Raw genomic sequence first — 20,862 nt, 5'->3', positions numbered from 1 at the left:
AATGAAAATCAAATTACCTACTTCGGCTTGAAGACATGTTATCATGTATGCTATGACCTTAGTTTGTATTAAACCTACAACTTAGCATGAATACTTCCCTACACAACTTGTATTTGAAAAACATCCAAATGTCTCTCGCTTACGAATCTTTCACTGTGTAATACATACACCAATTGCATCCTCACGACGCAATTTCGCAGCACAGTGACCCTCATTTCACAGCTGCGAAACGGCTGCGAAGTCCCAAAACGTGAAAAATCCCAATTTCACAGCCGCACTCCCATTTTGGAAATTGTTGGACACATTTCGATCACTTCCCGAAGTTCAAATTATGCATGCAATATCTCATTTGAAATATTGGGAAGTCACGAGTCCATAGCTTCAAACGGTGCTTGATTTGGATTTGAAACGGAAAAGTTATGGCCGTTTGAAGATGACTGTGCAAACCATGAGCGGAAATGTCACACCTCCATTTCGCTACTGTTGGACACATTTTTGAAGCACTTCCTGAAGCTCAAATTATGCATACCATATCTCGTTTCAAAGCATGGGAAGTCAGGAGTCCAGTTCTTCAAACAGTATACGATTTGGAGGTGAAATGAAGAAGTTATGGCTGTTTGAAGACAAGCGCACAAAGCTGAGCGAGAATTTCGCAGCTGAGACGCCATTTGGAAGGGTGTTTGGCAGCTGCGAAACCAACTTTGGCACACGAGAAATCGATGCAAAACTGCAAACTTCCAAGCTTGTTCCACTATATAATTGGAGTGAAGTAACCCAATAACCATTCTTTCCAGTTCAGGCTTGCCCCTAATGCAAAGGGTTCTCAAGATCAAATGTAATTTAGCATTATTCAATCCTTGGTCAGCCAAAAGATAAAAACATGGACAAGCCTGTTCTACCAAATTTTGGTGGCGCACTCTCTAAGTTGGACAATTCGGAAGAGGGAGCAAACGCCTTCAAGGTTATACTGCATGGAACAGGTATCCCACTAAGAATTAGGGTATGTTTCGTCATGTTTTTTAAAACTGTTTTAAGTTGAAGAACAAAAAATGATTTTCTATTATTTTATAAAAATGAAGGTGTTTGACGAGTTGTTTTAAAAAACACTTCGTAAAAACAAAAAACAAAAACTTGTTTACATAAGTTATTTTTAAAAATAATGTTTTTGTATTGGTTTTGTAAAACATTGCAAATTCAATTTATATAATATAAATTAAATTTAATTACAGTCTTATTAAAAATGAAAATAATTTTTTAATTAAAAATTAAATTTTAGTAAAACATGAATAATAATATTATAATAAAATTATAAATTATATTTTTTATAAATAAAATAAACCATTTTCGTATATGTTACAAACGGAGGCATATTAATATCTTCATAATTTTTTTATTAAAAATGAATAATAATAATAATTTAAAATTTTTAGCACATAAGTGCCAAGTTTGAATCCTTATATCTAAATCTCATTGAAAACTCTCAAGTGCATCTATTCTTTGACAGGCCAATTTCTCTTCTGCATCATCAAATCAATCTTATTTTTCTTACATTGTGATCGATCTTTCTTCATTGGGATTAAAGGTGTTTACTCGTATTTGAAGAAAAAAAAACGTTTTTTACAATATTCTTTATAATTATTTGCTAATTTTGAATAATTTTTTAATGTTTAGACAAGATAGGATTATTGTTAGTTTTGTGATGAGGTATGAAATATTAGTTTTGAATGAGTATTAATTTTCAAAATCATTTTAAAAATCTTAATTATGAAAACAAAAAAATAAAAATAAATAAAACTGGAACCAAACATGGTTAAGTAACAAAAATAGGTTGGCCCACAACTCCTTTTCCTTCATTTCCATTAGTCTTTATTTCACTAGAATTCTTAGTCTTTACGCGTTTTCTTACAATGTGATATTTGTCATAAAATTCCAAGCTTTTACGGGGAAGAAGACATCAATCTGACGGTGAAACCGAAGAGCTCCAATGAGAATAACAAATGGAAAAAATAAGGTGGGCCTCATTTCCTCCGCACATAGTTGATAAGCCAAGGCTAAATAGTTGATATAGATGAAGTCAACTATTGGTGTTGTATGGCTGCGCCTCTTTACCAGTGAAATTAGATTACCAGCTCTCTCACTTGCCTTCATTCATCACCCCCTTATGGCTGACGCTCTCCTTTCTATCGTCTTGGAGCGCTTGGCTTCCGTTGTTGAGCAACAGATTCGTGATGAACTTACTCTGGTTCTGGGTGTTGAAGCAGAAATCCAAAGCCTCACAGATACACTCCGATCCGTCCGAGATGTTCTTGAGGATGCAGAGCGCAGACAAGTGAAGGAAAAAGCCGTCCAAGGTTGGTTGGAGAGGCTGAAAGACATGGCTTACCAAATGGACGACGTGGTGGATGAGTGGAGCACTGCTATTCTCCAATTACAGATCAAGGGAGCTGAAAGTGCTTCCATGTCTAAGAAGAAGGTAAGCTCCTGCATTCCCTCCCCTTGCTTTTGTCTCAAGCAAGTTGCTTCTCGTCGTGACATCGCTCTTAAGGTTAAGAGCATTAAACAACAACTAGATGTCATTGCTAGTCAAAGAAGCCAGTTCAATTTTATCTCCAGTTTGAGTGAGGAACCGCAGCGATTTATAACTACCTCTCAACTTGATATTCCGGAGGTATATGGTCGGGATATGGATAAAAACACCATATTAGGCCATCTGTTGGGTGAGACTTGTCAAGAGACCAAATCTGGGCCCTACATCATCTCCATAGTTGGGACTGGAGGCATGGGCAAAACAACGCTTGCTCAACTAGCCTACAACCACCCGGAGGTGAAGGCCCATTTTGATGAAAGAATTTGGGTCTGTGTCTCCGATCCCTTTGACCCAATCAGAATTTTTAGGGAGATTGTTGAAATCCTCCAAGGAGAATCTCCCAATCTCCATAGTTTGGAAGCTTTACAACAAAAAATTCAAACATATATTGCTGGAAAGAAGTTCCTTATTGTGCTAGATGATGTGTGGACTGAAAACCATCAATTGTGGGGACAACTGAAGAGCACTCTCAATTGCGGAGGTGTAGGGAGTAGAATTCTGGCGACCACACGTAAGGAGAGTGTTGTTAAGATGGTGGGAACTACATACACGCATTCCTTAGAGGAATTGTCCCGGGAGCAAGCTCGGGCATTATTCCATCAAATAGCTTTCTTTGAAAAGAGCAGGGAGAAAGTGGAAGAATTGAATGAAATTGGTGAGAACATAGCAGACAAATGCAAGGGCTTGCCACTCGCTATAAAAACTTTAGGGAATCTCATGCGTTCAAAACATAATAGGGAAGAATGGGAGAATGTTTTGTGTAGTGAAGTATGGCACCTAGATGAGTTTGAGAGAGATATTTCCCCTGCTTTGTTGTTGAGTTATCATGATCTGCCCCCTGCAATTCAACGCTGCTTCTCATTTTGTGCTGTTTTTCCAAAAGACTCGGTTATTGTGAGAGCTGAGCTGATCAAGTTGTGGATGGCACAAAGCTATCTCAAATCTGATGGGTGTAAAGAGATGGAGATGGTTGGGAGAACGTACTTTGAATATTTAGCTGCTCGGTCTTTCTTCCAAGATTTTGAAAAAGATGATGATGGTAATATAATACGTTGTAAGATGCATGATATAGTGCATGATTTTGCTCAATTTTTGACTCAGAATGAATGCTTTATTGTGGAGGTTGACAACCAAAAAAAGGGGAGTATGGACTTATTCTTCCAAAAGATTCGTCATGCCACCTTAGTTGTCCGAGAGAGTACCCCTAATTTCGCCTCCACTTGTAACATGAAGAATCTTCACACCCTCTTGGCTAAGAAAGCATTCGATTCAAGAGTTCTTGAAGCCTTAGGCAATTTGACATGTCTTAGGGCATTGGATTTGAGCAGGAATCGGTTGATTGAGGAACTTCCTAAGGAGGTAGGAAAATTGATACATTTAAGATACCTTAATCTATCATTATGTTATAGTTTGAGAGAGTTGCCTGAAACAATTTGTGATTTATATAATTTGCAAACCTTAAATATTCAAGGATGTATCATTCGGAAACTACCACAGGCAATGGGGAAACTAATTAATTTGAGGCATCTTGAAAATTATAATACTCGTCTAAAGGGCTTACCAAAAGGAATTGGAAGATTAAGCTCTCTTCAGACATTGGATGTTTTCATCGTGAGTAGTCATGGCAATGATGAATGCCAAATAGGAGACTTGAGAAACTTGAACAACCTAAGAGGACGTCTTTCCATTCAAGGGTTGGATGAAGTGAAAGATGCAGGGGAGGCAGAAAAAGCAGAATTGAAGAATAAGGTATACCTCCAACGTTTGGAATTGAAATTTGGTGGAGAGGAGGGGACAAAGGGTGTGGCTGAAGCTCTACAACCCCATCCAAACTTGAAATCTCTAGATATATTCAATTACGGTGATAGAGAGTGGCCCAATTGGATGATGGGTTCATCATTAGCTCAACTGAAAATACTTCACCTCCGATTTTGCATAAGATGTCCATGTTTGCCTCCTTTGGGGCAACTGCCTATCCTCGAGGAGCTGGGGATATTGAATATGCATGGTGTGCAATACATAGGTAGTGAGTTTTTAGGATCATCATCAACAGTATTCCCAAAGCTGAAGAAATTGCGTATTTCAAATATGAAAGAATTGAAGCAATGGGAAATAAAAGAAAAAGAAGAGAGGTCAATAATGCCATGTCTCAATGACTTGACTATGCTAGCCTGCCCAAAGCTGGAGGGACTGCCGGACCACATGCTCCAGAGGACACCATTGCAGAAATTGTACATCAAATATTCTCCTATTCTGGAACGACGCTATCGAAAGGATATTGGAGAGGATGGGCACAAAATATCTCATATCCCAGAAGTCAAATATTCATATTCATGGGACTGAATGGTCATCACGCTTCACTTCATGTCGCTCTTGTTACAGGTAATTTGAATTTATCTTAGTTTTCATTTCCATTGCATCCATAATCGCACACATTAATGTATTTCATGAATATTCATTTTCTGAAGCTTTCCATTTTGCATAACATTATTATCTTGTATCCATAGGTCCATTTTGGCACATCTACACTGTTACTAAAGTGTTTATCCTATAATATCCACACCTTGCAAAATAAGAGAAATAAAAATGAAAACCTTTTGTACAAAAAAACTTGAAACCTTTTCTATTCTAAAAGTGTTTTGTTACATGATCAAATACCTTGAAAAAGCTCTAACAACCGTGTAGAAGAGATTTTATGTGATCTTTAGACTCTATATGTACTATATAATGTTATATATTATCAAATTCCATTTTAGGGTACACTTTTCTTGGGCATGGGCCTAGTGTTCCCTCTTTTCTGGTGGAGCTGGGGGTTTTCGGCTTAGAGTAGACTTTTGTTGGGCCATGGGCCTAGTGTTTCCCCTTTTCTAGTGGTATGGGCGCAATGATTGATCAGGTTTCAGGCCCATGGGTATATATATAAATTGTAAAAATAATATTTCAAATACATTAATGAATGAGAAATGAAACAAATGAAAAACATGATCTAAATGTTAACTAATTAATATTTTAATAGCCTAACCTATTAGATTATTTGCTCAAAATATTGCAAAGAAAATTTCAAAACTTATCAATAAAGACCATTTTGATTCTTGTCTCAAAATTATATCCAAAGGCATAATTTATTATTATTATTATTTGTCATTTTTACTTGCAAGCTTTGATCTTTATTTCTGTCTTGACTTTCCTTATCTCTTTTCCATCTTAATTTTATTGTTTTTCGTTTCAGAGAAGCAAGTTCAAATAAAGAGGAGAAAATTCTCAACACCTATGTATTGTGAAGTTGTCTATGAATCAATTTCAAATTGGTGATTTGTAAATTCTTTCTCTTTTTCTTTTCCCCTTTTATTTGTTTGCCTATATATGTAAGAATGTGTAAACTTCAACGTTATTGTTTGGATTTATTTCCTACAACATATGGTTTGCAAATGATGGGAACTTGCATGCATGCATGCATGATGTTTCTTCTGATTTGTTGTAAGGACATATCTATTGTTAACCTAATGGATGAAGTGGGTAACTTCTGGTTTGTTTTAAGGACATATCTATTGTTAACCTGATGGATGAAGTGGGATGTTCTTGAAATTTCAATGCAAAGGTTTCAAATGTTTGGTTGTGATTCGAACAAAATATTCTCTTAGAGGGGGCTTTGTCTAATAAATGTGAGGCATTATCAACTAACTTAAGGTCCATTTGCCAATGTTTTATGAAACTTATTTTTTAAAACTGTTTTTTATTCTTTAACTTAAAAACAATTTTTAAAAACAAGTTTCGGAAAACATGATCAAATGGATCCATGTTTTCCTTTCGTTTTTAAAAACTAGTGAAAACAACTCTTATTTGATCTCTAAAAATTGTTATCTATTTCACTTTGTTTTTAAAAATTGTTTTAAGAGAATAACAATAAAACAGTGTTAGAATATTTTAAAAATAGTTTTTTCTTTTTAAAAAACAAAAAATTGTTTTTAAATCAAACAACCAAATAGGTTCTTAGTGTTTGTTTGGATACACTTTTTAGTTTTATAAAATGCTTTTTGTTTTTTATTTATAAAATTAGAAAATAGCAGTTTCTTTATATAAGATATAAGAACTCTGATAATTTAAAAATAATTTAATAAATTGAAATGTTAAAGAAAATTTACTATCTCAAAATTTAAAATTTTTTAAAATGAATTTAAAAAATATAAAGTAAATTTATACATAAGGATGTTTTTGGTAAAAATGCAAAGATGCATTAAACCTTATGAAATTTTTTTTTTTTGTTTATGGAGTTAATTAATTAATTAGAACCTACTACAACTAAATAATCAATTAAGACTCAAGTGAACTAGTTTAGGCGACCCAAGTACAATTTAGGATTAAGTCACTTAAACCTAACAAAAAACCCTATAAATGCACCTTAAGGGATAGGATTTTAGCCTTCTTTCTATCATCTTCCAAAGAGCCTTCAAAGAGAAAAACCCTACTTGTCTTCGAAAGAGAAAAGTTCACCATTTTCTCATGCTTATAACCTTGAAAGAGAGCGAATGGAAGAATACTGGGTAAATAACTTCTACAATGGTCTTCGATATCTTTATCAGATTAGAAACGATTCAAAAACATTCAAATTGAATGTATGATTACTATATTCTCTATATCTAATTATTATAATGGTTTTTTGATGTTACATATTCTATTACATTAGATTTAGAGAAGCCTAGATAGATAACATACACCCTATATGATCTAGGGCTAGGGAACGGAGTGATATAAAGTTCTTCACAATTACAAATTCTACAAAATCCTATTAAAATCATTGATGAAATAGAATATGAAGGCCAAAATTAATTAAGATGATTAAAGTGACGCCACAAATTGCAATATAATCCTATTGAAATGATGGGTGAAATAGAAGCCAAAATTAATTGAGAAGATTAAGACCTTGTTTAATAACTGTTTTAGATAACATTTTTCTGTTTTAAAAATACTCTATGTTCAAAACAAGCCATCCAAACAGCCCTTGGAGAAACAAAATAACACACGTTGGAAATTAGCTGCCAAACAGAGTTTAGGGAGAAATTCCTGAATCGCCTCTCTTCGCAATTCTCATAAACCAGAGACAATAAGGATGAGAGCCAAGCTCCCATTTTTATTGTTTATGGAGGGCTCTATAAATTTCAGGCTTCTCCATTGAAGAGTAAGAGACGTTGAGGAAGACAACGGTTGGCGACAAACGACGGTGAGTTGGGCGATGCCGAATTATCCATGGCGGTGAAGGGCGGCGTCTCCAATGATTAGTGGCGAGAACAGCTTCCGGGATGGCGGTGATGAGGCAGGAACCAGCCATAGCGGTGGGTTTGGTTGTGGCAGGAGATTTCTTCACCCAAAGGTCAGTGTTGATCTTTTCAAAATCATAGCAAGAAAACCCTAAAAGAAGATCAAAGCCGGAGCCAGTGTTGGATTACTGCATAGCATAGAGACAAAATTAAGAAAATAGAGAAAGAGGTCTTCAATGATTAAGAGTATGGATTAACCAAGCAAGCATTGTCAATTTCAACTATTTTTAGGGGAAATCGAAGAATATATGATGCCAAATAATTAACAGAAAATAAATAAATTAGTAATTACCGAAATGTGTGGACTATTCAGAGGTCTTTTTTTAGGGCATGACAGACGTAGATGCACAAAGTCTGCAGCTGCGTCATCCGGAGCAAGCTGTCCGGCAGGGCCTCTAGCTTGGGGCATTTCTCCAGTGTCAATGAACGGAAACATGGCATTATTGCAACATGGTATTCTTCTTTTACTTTCCACTTTTTCCATGCCTCCATAAAAGCAAACGTCAGTTTCTTCAACTTTGGGAATGCAATTGTTGTTGTTGTTGTTCCCAAAAATTCATGACCCACATACTTGAAGGAAACCATTCCCCAAATGTCAAGCCCCTCCAGCTGAGGTAGTTTTCCCAAGGAAGGCAAATGGGTGCACTTTATACTACCTTCCAGCTTAAGTGTTGTCAATTGGGATAGTGATGTGGTCAACTAATTGGGGAATTTGATGTCATTGGAATGGTATATGCCTAAAGATTTCAGGTCTTGATGGGGTTGTAGGGCTTCAGCCACGATCTTCATCCCCTCTGCTGCTTCTTCCTTATCTGTATAGAAATTCAAATATGGAGGTGCTTCTTTTTCTTTAATTCTGCTTTCTCTGCCGCCCTTGCGTCCCTCACATTACCCAATCCACTTATTGCAAGATGCCCACAAAGATTGTTCAAGTTTGGCAGGTCTCCCACTTTGAGTGAATTATCATCATCGTCATCACCCACAACAGCAATCTCTGCCAATGTTCGAAGTGAACTTAATCTGCCAATTCCTTTGGGCAACACCCTTATAAGAGTGCTGTCTGTTTTAAGATGTCTCAAGTTTATCAGTTTTCCCAGCCCTTGAGGCAGATTCTCAAGACGCCAACACTTACTAAGTGTCAAGGTTTGCAAATTACATAAATTGCACATAGCTTTTGGCAATTCTTTCAACCAAGCATTATCCGACAAGTTAAGATACCTGAGATGTATCAGTTGTGCTATCTCCCTGGGAAGTTCTTCAATTGAGTTGTTGGCCAATTCTAATGTTCTAAGAGATTGCAAACATTGGAATATATTAGGTAGCCCTTTACGAATGTGTAAGTTGCCTCGAGAAATAACTAAGATAGTCTGTAGATTCTCTATATTGAAAATAGAGACAGGAAAGGGGCTGTTAAATGAAAATACTATACTTGAATGACGACCCATTTTATAGAATGATTCTAACCTCAGATCTTTTCCATTATCAACCTCCATGATAAAACATTCATTTTTTGTCAAAAATTGGGCGAAGTCATGCACTATATCATGCATCTTACACTCTATTATATTTCCATCATTGTCTTTTACAAAATCTTGGAAAAGAAAGCGCATTGCTAAGCTTTCAAAGTACTCACGACCTATGGTCTCCATCTCTTTACTTTTAGAGCTGAGGTAACTCTGGGCCATCCACAACTTGATCAAATTATCCCGCTTTATGACATGATCTTTTGGAAACAGTGCACAATATGAGAAACAACATTTCATTGCAGAAGATAAATCATAGTAACTCAGTAATAAAGCAGGGGAAAGATCTCTTTCAAACACTTCCAGTTGCCATACATCATTATTCAAAACATTTACCCAGTCTTCTTTCCTCTCTTTTAAATGCAGGAGACTCCCCAAAGTTTTTGCAGCAAGAGGCAAGCCCTTGCACTTGTCTGCTATTTTTTGGCCAATTTCTTCTAATTCTTCAATACCTTTCTTAGTTCTACCAAAAAAAATGATCTTACTGAACAATGACAGCATTGCTTCTTAGACAATTCTTCGAGTGGGTGTGTGTAGGTAGTTCCTATCATTCTAGCCACTCCCATTTTATGGGTGGTCACCAAAATTCTGCTCTCTGGTGCTCAACACTTGAGACAATTCACCAGCTCCCAAATCTGGTAGTTTTCATTCCACACATCATCCGATACAAGGAGGAACTTCTTTCTTGCAATAGAGTTTTGAATTTCTTGTTGTACAATTTCAAGTTCATGGAGACGACTAGAAGTTTTTCTTTCAAGTGCTTCAAGTATTGCCCTTGAAATCCTCATTGCGTCAAAAGGGTCTGACACGCATACCCAAATCCTTTTGTCAAAATGGGAACACACCTTAACATCATTGTAGGCTAGTTGGGCAAGCGTTGTCTTTCCAATACCTCCCAAACCTACGATTGAGATCATATGGAGATCCAATGTTTTTTACTACTGCCACACAACAATTTGCTTATTATGATATCCTTATCCTCGCCTCGACCTTGTACCTCTGGTACATCAATAAAAGAGGTAGTTTTTGGTCTCTCAGGCTCTTCCATGCCTGAAATAAAATTAAAATTATACCTATCTTTCTCCTGGGCAATCACATCTAGTCTTCTATTGATTTCTCCTCTCTTAAGAGCGATGTCATGACATAGGTGGATACCACGAAAAGAAAAACAAGGGAAAGGGATACAGCTGCACACCTTCTTCTTGTGAGTGAGAGCATTGTCAACTCCCTGAATTTGGACTTTGAGAATTGATGAGCTCCATTCATCCAGCACGTTGTCCATGTCATATGCCAATCCTTTGAGATCTTCTAGCCAAATTTTTACAGCTTCATCCTTAACTTGTCTCTTCTCTGCATCCAGAAGAACTGCTCGGATGTTCCTAAGTGTGTTGGTGAGCTTTTGGACGTCATTTTCAGCACCCACAAGCAATCTCAACTCTTGTTGAATCTGCCGTTGGATTACTAAAGCCAACCACTCCAAGACAATGGAAACAAGGGCATCAGCCATGTTGTGTGATGAATTGGGCAGAATTGAGAAATGAATGATGGACATAAAAGTTGCAGCTCATGTCCTCATTTGTAGCTGCAATCATGTAGTTGAGTTCATAGAAAAATGGCCCAACCACCAAGTTGACTTCAAGGGGACGAGTCTTTTTCCTTTTTCTCAAAGTGTTTATAATATGAGCATTAGTTTATTTCAATTATTTCTCAATTTCAATTTCAATTTTTCTAAATTTTATTCTTAGAAGATTCATATGGTTATCGTGTTTGCTGATAATTGTTTTGTTTTATTTTTTAATTTTAGTTTCATTTTTGTCTTTCTTCTTGGTGTGTGGCAATGACAATCTTGAAGATAATATTTCCCTGGGTCATGTTTGTAGCTCCTTTCTTTTGCTTCTAGTTTTTTTTCCATTTTCTCTTTCTCAACTCAGGAACCAAACATGACTTAAATATTCACCTTCAGATTTGTTTTTACCCTCATTGCTTGGGGAGGTTGGAGTCCTCATTGTTTGTTTTAGTTCAGGTCTGTTATGCATCATCCGATTCCATTAGATGGTTGACAATCATTTATTTGTTCATATAATATTAATAACATTGCTAATACCATTCATATTAATATTAATATTTGATTGGCAGGAAAATGGATGACAACAACCCAACAAACAAGGTTTGCTTTCTTTGCCAACTCAGACCAGATCATCCTTAGCAGGTGAGTACTTAAATAAATACATAAGCAAAATAATAAGTGGGTAACATCTATTCCCCTTAATACTCTTTGTTGTTTTTTTTCTTTTAATTAATATAAGCACACTTAATGTAAACATCTATTCCCCTATTTGTTTAGTTGTATACCAATTTATTACTTGTAACAAAATTACTTTTTCAAATGCTAATTCATTAGTCCACTTTCCTTATTTAAATTATTTTAGGCATAAAGATGGCCAAACTATCATTTTTTTTTTAAGTTAAATTGGGTTAAAATAATTATTTAATTAATATTGAAAGAAAATTTTGTAACCCTAGCATATGAAATTACTTGGAAAATGATGAATAAATATTCCCTGAATTAATTTCAAATTAAATTCTTTGTTAATAACTTTTAGTATGTCCTTTAGATTAATTATTTATTAAGAGCAAACAATCTCATGTACATGTTCAAAAAAATAAAATTGATTATATTAATAAATATAAAATATAACATGAAAGAATCATCTAACAATATACTAAAAGGAAAATTATGCAACCATACATCGCCAAAAATTAAATATGCTTTTAGGAACTTTGTTTTTACCTTTTTAATTGTAATGTGTAGAAAATTGTAAGCGGTCTCCTAACTATTGAATAATTCATTAATTACGAGAAATGGTACAATAATCCACTAACTATGAGAAAAGTACGCTGTTTTACCATGATGATCAATTAGGAGAGTTTCAAACCTTTTAAACATTCCAAAATGATTTTTTACTTTAAAAAAAAAAAAAAAAAACTTTGAACAATCATTTTAAATGATGCCCCTGATCTTTTGAACAGTCTCTCCCATTTGACATGTTTTGCCAAATTTTCAAATGCCTTTTTAGTACCTTTTTCATGTAATTGTGATTCCAAAAGTTTTATCAACTTTAAATGCATAGAAGGAAATTTAACATAGTGAAGCCAGTTTAACATAGAGGGCATGTTGTCGGTGGAGCCGCGTCAAAAATTTAACATAGAAGGAAATTTCTTGGCAACTTCCTGCCTCTTAAGTCTATAATGGTGGGGCCAGTTTGAGACCCTTAGCGAAGGAAAAGTCTTGGCAACTTCGTGCCTTTTAAGGGTGAAGTAATACCAGAATTATTTAGATGACCATTCAGAATATATATATTTATGTTTTGTGGTATGGTCTTCTTCCTCTCTGATTGGTTTTCTGTGCGAAGTAGTTCCAGATTGAAGGGAGACAATCCGTATGTTTGATATGATTAATTGAAGTTAGAATTTCCTTGAATAATAAGTTGAATGCCTCAGAAATTTTATTCCATTATTAGCCTCAATCATGCATATCAAGCAAGCCTTGATGATTCAAATAAAGTAAGCCCCACTAGCCTCAAATAATACAAACCGTATAAAGCAAAGCTCCAAAAGGCTCAACAATAATTCAAATAAAGTAGCTCCTAAAGCCTCAATAATGCATCCCTCTGGCCCCACCGCTTTCAAAAGGATAGACCATAATTAAAGTATTAAACTCACTAAAGCTGCAGATCTGATCTCTTCATCATTCATCCTCCATTCCTCTTCATTCATCAATCCCACCTTCTTCACCCTCCCCATGGCTGATGCCCTCGTTTCTATTGTGCTGGAACGCTTGACTTCGGTTGTTGAACAGCAGATTCATGAACAAGTTTCTCTGGTTCAGGGTGTTAAATCAGAAATCCAAAGCCTCAAAAAGACACTCCGCTCCGTCCGAGATGTTCTTGAAGATGCCGAGAGGAGACAAGTGAAGGACAAATCTGTCCAAGGTTGGTTGGAGAGTCTCAAAGACATGGCCTACGAAATGGAGGACGTGCTGGATGAGTGGAGCATTGCTATTCTTCAATTCCAGATGGAGGGAGTTGAAAATGCTTCCACGTCTAAGAAGAAGGTAAGCTTCTGTATGCCCTCCCCTTGCATCTGTTTCAAGCAAGTTGCTTCTCGTCGTGACATTGCTCTTAAGATTAAGGGCATTAAACAACAACTAGATGATATTGAAAGGGAGAGAATTAGATTTAATTTTGTCTCTAGTAGGAGTGAGGAGCGACCACAGCGACTTATAACTACCTCTGCAATTGATATTTCAGAGGTGTACGGTCGGGATATGGATAAAAAAATCATATTAGACCATTTGTTGGGTAAGATGTGTCAAGAGAAATCTGGCCTCTACATCGTCTCCATAGTTGGGACGGGAGGCATGGGCAAAACAACTCTTGCTCAATTAGCCTACAGCCATTCAGAGGTGAAGGTCCATTTTGATGAGAGAATATGGGTCTGTGTTTCTGATCCTTATGACCCAATCAGAGTTTGTAGGGCTATTGTTGAAGCCCTCCAAAAAAAGCCTTGTCATCTCCATGATTTGGAAGCTGTACAACAAGAAATTCAAACATGTATTGCCGGACAGAAATTCCTTCTTGTGCTAGATGATGTGTGGACTGAAGACAATCAATTGTGGGAACAACTGAAGAACACCCTCCACTGCGGAGCAGCAGGGAGTAGAATTCTGGCGACCACACGCAAAGAGAGTGTTGTTAAGATGATGAGAGCTACGTACAAGCATCCCTTGGGGGAGCTGTCTTCGGAGCAATCTCGGGCATTATTCCATCAAATAGCTTTCTATGAAAGGAGTACTTGGGAGAAAGAGGAAGAATTAAAAGAAATTGGTGAGAAAATAGCAGACAAATGCAAGGGCTTGCCCCTCGCTATAAAAACTTTAGGGAATCTCTTGCGCATAAAAAATAGCGAGGAAGAATGGAAGAACGTATTGAATAGTGAAGTATGGCAGCTAGATGAGTTTGAGAGAGATATTTCCCCTGCTTTGTTGTTGAGTTATTATGATCTGCCCCCTGCAATTCAACGCTGCTTCTCATTTTGTGCTGTTTTTCCAAAAGACTCGGTTATTGAGAGAGATGAGCTGATCAAGTTGTGGATGGCACAAAGCTATCTCAAATCTGATGGGAGTAAAGAGATGGAGATGGTTGGGAGAACGTACTTTGAATATTTAGCTGCTCGGTCTTTCTTCCAAGATTTTGAAAAAGATGATGATGGTAATATAATACATTGTAAGATGCATGATATAGTTCATGATTTTGCTCAATTTTTGACTCTGAATGAATGCTTTATTGTGGAGGTTGACAACCAAAAAAAGGGGAGTATGGACTTATTCTTCCAAAAGATTCGTCATGCCACCTTAGTTGTCCGAGAGAGTACCCCTAATTTCGCCTCCACTTGTAACATGAAGAATCTTCACACCCTCTTGGCTAAGAGAGCATTCGATTCAAGAGTTCTTGAAGCCTTAGGGCATTTGACATGTCTCAGGGCATTGGATTTGAGAAGCAATCAGTTGATTGAGGAACTTCCTAAGGAGGTAGGAAAATTGATACATTTAAGATACCTTAATCTATCATACTGTGATAGTTTGAGAGAGTTGCCTGAAACAATTTGTGATTTATATAATTTGCAAACCTTAAATATTCAAGCATGTTCCCGTCTTCAGAAACTACCACAGGCAATGGGTAAACTAATTAATTTGAGGCATCTTGAAAATTATGATGCTGATGATTTGCAGGGCTTGCCAAAAGGAATTGGAAGATTAAGCTCTCTTCAGACACTGGATGTTTTCATTGTGAGTAGTCATGGCAATGATGAATGCCAAATAGAAGACCTGAGAAACTTGAACAACCTAAGAGGACGTCTTTCCATTCAAGGGTTGGATGAAGTGAAAGATGCAGGGGAGGCAGAAAAAGCAGAATTGCAGAATAGGGTACACCTCCAACGTTTGACATTGGAATTTGGTGGAGAGGAGGGGACAAAGGGTGTGGCTGAAGCTCTACAACCCCATCCAAACTTGAAATTTCTATGTATAATCCGTTATGGTGATAGAGAGTGGCCCAATTGGATGATGGGTTCATCATTAGCTCAACTGAAAATACTTCACCTCCGGTTTTGCATAAGATGTCCATGTTTGCCTCCTTTGGGGCAACTGCCTGTCCTCGAGGAGCTGGGGATATGCTTTATGTATGGTCTGAAATACATAGGTAGTGAGTTTTTGGGATCATCATCAACAGTATTCCCAAAGCTGAAGGGATTGTATATTTATGGTTTGGATGAATTGAAGCAATGGGAAATAAAAGAAAAAGAAGAGAGGTCAATAATGCCATGTCTCAATGCCTTGAGGGCGCAACACTGCCCAAAGCTGGAGGGACTGCCGGACCACGTGCTCCAGAGGGCACCATTGCAGAAATTGAACATCAAATATTCTCCTGTTCTGGAACGACGCTATCGAAAGGATATTGGAGAGGATGGGCACAAAATATCTCATATCCCAGAAGTCGAATATTCACGGGACTGAATGGTCATCACGCTTCACCTCATGTCGCTCTGGTTACAGGTAATTTGAATTTATCTTAGTTTTCATTTCCATTGCATCCATAATCGCACACATTAATCTATTTCATGAATATTCTTTTTCTGAAGCTTTCCATTTTGCATGACATTATTATGTTGTATCCATAGGTCCATTTTGGCACATGTACACTGTTACTAAAGTGTTTATCCTATAATATCTACACCTTGCAAAATAAGAGAAATAAAAATGAAAACCTTTTGTACAAAAAAACTTGAAACCTTTTCTATTCTAAAAGTGTTTTGTTACATGATCAAATACCTTGAAAAAGCTCCAACAACCATGTAGAAGAGATTTTATGTGATCTTTAGACTCTATATGTACTATATAATGTTATATATTATCAAATTCCATTTTAGGGTACACTTTTCTTGGCCATGGGCCTAGTGTTCCCTCTTTTCTGGTGGAGCTGGGGGTTTTCGGCTTAGAGTAGACTTTTGTTGGGCCATGGGCCTAGTGTTTCCCCTTTTCTGGTGGTATGGGCACAATGATTGATCAGGTTTCAGCCCCATGGGTAAATATATAAATTGTAAAAATAATATTTCAAATACATTAATGAATGAGAAATGAAACAAATGAAAAACATGATCTAAATGTTAACTAATTAATATTTTAATAGCCTAACCTATTAGATTATTTGCTCAAAATATTGCAAAGAAAATTTCAAAACTTATCAATAAAGACCATCTTGATTCTTGTCTCAAAATTATATCCAAAGGCATCATTTTTTATTATTATTATTTGTCATTTTTACTTGCAAGCTTTGATCTTTATTTCTGTCTTGACTTTCCTTATCTCTTTTCCATCTTAATTTTATTGTTTTTTGTTTCAGAGAAGCAAGTTCAAATAAAGAGGAGAAAATTCCCAACACCTATGTATTGTGAAGTTGCCTATGAATCAATTTCAAATTGGTGATTTGTAAATTCTTTTTCTCTTTTTCTTTTCCCCTTTTATTTGTTTGCCTATATATCTAAGAATGTGTAAACTTCAACGTTATTGTTTGGATTTATTTCCTACAACATAAATGGTTTGCGAATGATGGGAACTTGCATGCATGATGTTTCTTCTGATTTGTTGTAAGGACATATCTATTGTTAACCTAATGGATGAAGTGGGTTACTTCTGATTTGTTTTAGCTGCTCGGTCTTTATTCCAAGATTTTGAAAAATATGGTGATGATGATATAATAAGATGTAAGATGCATGACATTGTGCATGATTTTGCTCAATTTTTGACTAAGAATGAATGCTTTATTATGAACGTTGAAAATGCAGAAGGGAGAACAAAGACATCCTTCCAAAAAATTCGGCATGCCACCTTAATTGGCCAGCAGAGGTACCCGAATTTTGTCTCCACTTATAAAATGAAGAATCTACACACCTTCTTGCTTAAGTTTACATTCAGTTCAACCAGTGATGAAGCCCTGCCTAATTTATTCCAGCATTTGACATGCCTCAGGGCATTGAATTTGGCGTGGAATCCTTTGATTATGGAACTTCCAAAGGCAGTAGGGAAATTGATACATTTAAAATACCTTCGTCTATCAGATTGTCATAAGTTGAGAGAATTACCTGAAACAATTTGTGATTTATATAATTTACAAACCTTAAATATTAGTCGGTGTTTTTCTCTCTGCAAAATTGTGGTGCTCTTGATCTAAAGGGCTTGCCAAAAGGAATTGCAAGATTAAACTCTCTTCAGACATTGGAGGAATTTGTTGTAAGCAGTGATGGTGATGCTGAATGCACAATAGGAGATTTGAGAAACTTGAACAACCTTAGGGGGGAACTTGAAATAAGAGGGTTACGGAAAGTGGAAGATGCAAAGGAGGTACAAAAAGCAGAATTGAAGAATAAGATACACATTCATCATTTGACATTGGTATTTGATCTGAAGGAGGGGACCAAGGGTGTGGCTGAAGCTCTACATCCCCATCCAAACTTGAAATCTCTATGCATATGGGGTTATGGTGACATAGAATGGCATGATTGGATGATGAGGTCATCATTAACTCTACTGAAAAATCTTGAACTCTCACACTGCAGTGGTTGTCGGTGTCTGCCTCCGTTGGGGGAACTTCCTATCCTAGAGAAGCTGAAAATAAAGGATATGGAGAGTGTGAAACACATTGGTGGCGAGTTTTTGGGATCATCATCAACAATTGCATTCCCAAATCTAAAGAAACTCACTTTTCACAATATGAAAGAGTGGGAAAAGTGGGAAATAAAAGAAGAAGAAGAAGAAGAGAGGTCAATAATGCCATGTCTTAGTTACTTGGAAATCCAGAAATGCCCAAAGCTGGAGGGACTACCCGACCATGTCCTCCACTGGACACCGTTGCAGGAATTTCATCACAAATTATGATATTCTACAATAGCGCTACCAACAGGATATTGGAGAGGATGGACAAAAAGTATCTCATATCCCAAAAGTCATATCTAGAGGGAAGTGAAAGATTGATCATCACACTTCACTCTTGCTGCTCACGTTACAGGTAATTCTATTTCTAATATAGCCTTCCCTTCTTTTCCATTGTATCCATAACCACACACATTAATCTACTTATTTCCATTCCTCTACTCTCTCACTATATTTGGTCAATTTGATGACTTAATATACTAAACAGGTTAATTTAAATCCTTCAACTGTGAAGTATATTCCATAAAATTATCATCTCTCACATGTTCCACAATCAAAGTCAAGAATAACTCTTTATTACCATCCTCAACTTGGATCTCTACCTTTTGTCTCTTTTCATTACTAAGGTTGTGTATAAACATTATACTATGATAAAATTTTCAATAAGAAAACAATGATCTTTTGACTGGCTGGTATGTATAGAGATATATAGAATGTTGCTTTGAACATAAAAATAATGAAAGAATTCATAGCAAAATTCAATGTTATTCCATCCATAACTACAAGATTTATTCCTTTTGGCTTTGATGATTGGTGCAGTTTGGTCATGCTTGGATTTATGGTCATGGGAAGCAAATTTTCTAGAGCCGGAGCAAGTCTACAATCTCCACTGGATTTTCTGGGAATAAAATGGTGATGCATGGATGTATAATAAGACTATTTTTGACAATTGATGGTAATAAATACTTTATGTAATCTTCTATGGTTGTCTAGAAATTTGAAGTTTTTCCCTTTATCTTGCATCTTTGTTTCATCACAAAAGAATTCATATTGTGCAAGTTAATATGACTTAAAAACTTATTACTTGTTATGAATCGATATTAATGGTGGATGACCACCACCATTAGTTTTGTGGGTTCAAATATATATATTTACTTCATTATGAAGTAATAAATTGTAACTTTAGGTTCAATTTGTGAATCTATAAATGGTGGCTTCCCATCTTGCAAAAGAAAAAGATCAATTTTTAAAAACATGTTTTCTTCTTACTCTCTCCTTTTTCCAATCATGATTCATTTCTTTTGTTATATGTTATCAACATAAGTTGCTTCGAAGATAATTTTTTTATTGTTAAGTCAAAGTTGTTAATATAAAATAGATGTTGCATATTTCTTTTCGTATTTACTTAGTTATATATAGTCAAAAGCTATAAGCAAATTATTTTACTTATTCATTGTTAGCTATGCACAAATCTCATTTAATAACATCATTGTTAGACGTTATGTACAAATTATTATATAGTTAGAATTAATGTGAAAATCATTTTTATAGCCATAAACTATCTAAAAAATATTTTATATTTTTCTCATAACAAAAACTCTATAAAGAAAAAAAAAATTATAGCCTAAAGCTGTGCAAAAATTATTATTAGCTCAAGACTAAAGCCAAAATATATGTGAAACGAATGTAATTTCATTCCCTAAAATGAATGTAATGTTATTCCTTAAGACAAAGGCAAATCTTTTTCTTTGATTATTAATATTAAAGTGAATTTGGCATAACAAACTAAAGCATATCACCAAAGTGAAATAATATTGAGAATTATTATAGGTATGGTATGAAAGTGCATTGATCACATACCTATCGTATGCTCAAATATTTCATCAACCTTTATTAAGTCACAATTAAAGTAAAAAGAAAGAGATGAAAATGAATTTCATTAATAGTAATTGATTAGATCCAACTTATTTAATTTGATATTGATTTCTTTGAATATCCTAATGAAAAATTAATATTCTAGTGAATGATGGAAATATTCTTATTGATCAAGATATATCATCATTACATTTATTATTTTTATTTATCATATGTTTTATGTTTTTCTCCAATGTTATTCATATATAAAATTACATGTGTTATTTTAAGGTGAATTGGGAAAATGTATGCCTTACAGATTGTGCAACATTAGGTACCGTAGACTTGATCGAAAGCTTTGGAAGAGAAAATATTATACTATTGAATGGAACTAGATTCTATACAAATGATGTTTTATATTACAGCAAATCGAAAAGAAATTTGCCTAATTTTAAAGATAGCCATAGAAATTGGTGTTATATTGAAACTATAAATGAAGGCAATGCAAAATATCTTTACATTACTTTTCTTATTTCTAGCCTAAAGCATATAATTGAAGAACTTTTGACTATCTCCTCTAAGTTGTATCATATAACCATAAGGTCCATCCAATCAATATGTTATCATGAACTAGACGTTCAATGACTTAAAAAATTTTATGCTTTGACATGATAGGCTAGGTCACCCACGATCCTCAATGATGCATTAAATAATACACTCATATGGACATCCATTAAAGAACTATATTTTATTTTTATTTTTATTTTTCCCTAATAAATATTCATATGTTGCATGCATACAAGACAAATTGATTAT

At 35.4% G+C, this 20,862-nt stretch overlaps 2 protein-coding genes across 6 annotated transcripts; both read left to right on the top strand.

Moving 5' to 3' along the window:
* The first annotated feature begins 1,990 nt into the window (after positions 1–1,990).
* LOC109123229 (putative disease resistance protein RGA4) lies at positions 1,991–6,111 on the top strand. The gene is made up of 2 exons (XM_019222347.2): positions 1,991–4,969; positions 5,817–6,111. Exon 1 carries the CDS (start codon positions 2,069–2,071, stop codon positions 4,928–4,930), a length of 2,862 nt encoding a protein of 953 aa, XP_019077892.1. The 5' UTR covers positions 1,991–2,068; the 3' UTR covers positions 4,931–4,969; positions 5,817–6,111.
* A 1,356-nt stretch (positions 6,112–7,467) lies between these two features.
* On the top strand, positions 7,468–17,188 carry LOC100265249 (disease resistance protein RGA2). 5 transcript variants are annotated; one of them, XM_019222348.2, is made up of 4 exons: positions 7,544–7,955; positions 8,240–8,355; positions 11,562–16,038; positions 16,886–17,188. In XM_019222348.2, exon 3 carries the CDS (start codon positions 13,228–13,230, stop codon positions 15,997–15,999), a length of 2,772 nt encoding a protein of 923 aa, XP_019077893.1. In that variant the 5' UTR covers positions 7,544–7,955; positions 8,240–8,355; positions 11,562–13,227; the 3' UTR covers positions 16,000–16,038; positions 16,886–17,188. The 5 variants fall into 5 exon arrangements, with proteins under 5 accessions (XP_002268671.2, XP_019077893.1, XP_019077894.1 ...); XM_019222349.2 differs by having other exon boundaries at positions 8,230–8,355; XM_002268635.5 differs by lacking the exon at positions 8,240–8,355 and having other exon boundaries at positions 7,468–7,955.
* The last annotated feature ends 3,674 nt before the right edge of the window (positions 17,189–20,862 follow it).

The sequence above is a fragment of the Vitis vinifera genome, chromosome 9 (assembly GCF_030704535.1).
Source record: "Vitis vinifera cultivar Pinot Noir 40024 chromosome 9, ASM3070453v1".
NCBI classification, from domain to species: Eukaryota; Viridiplantae; Streptophyta; class Magnoliopsida; order Vitales; family Vitaceae; genus Vitis; species Vitis vinifera.
Note: the sequence above shows the minus strand (reverse complement) of the source record. Positions and strands in the feature narration are given on the sequence as shown.

Excerpts from the sequence above, each read along its gene's own strand:
- LOC100265249 (XM_002268635.5), top strand. The coding sequence starts at position 13,228 with ATGGCTGATGCCCTCGTTTCTATTGTGCTGGAACGCTTGACTTCGGTT.
- LOC109123229 (XM_019222347.2), top strand. The coding sequence starts at position 2,069 with ATGAAGTCAACTATTGGTGTTGTATGGCTGCGCCTCTTTACCAGTGAA.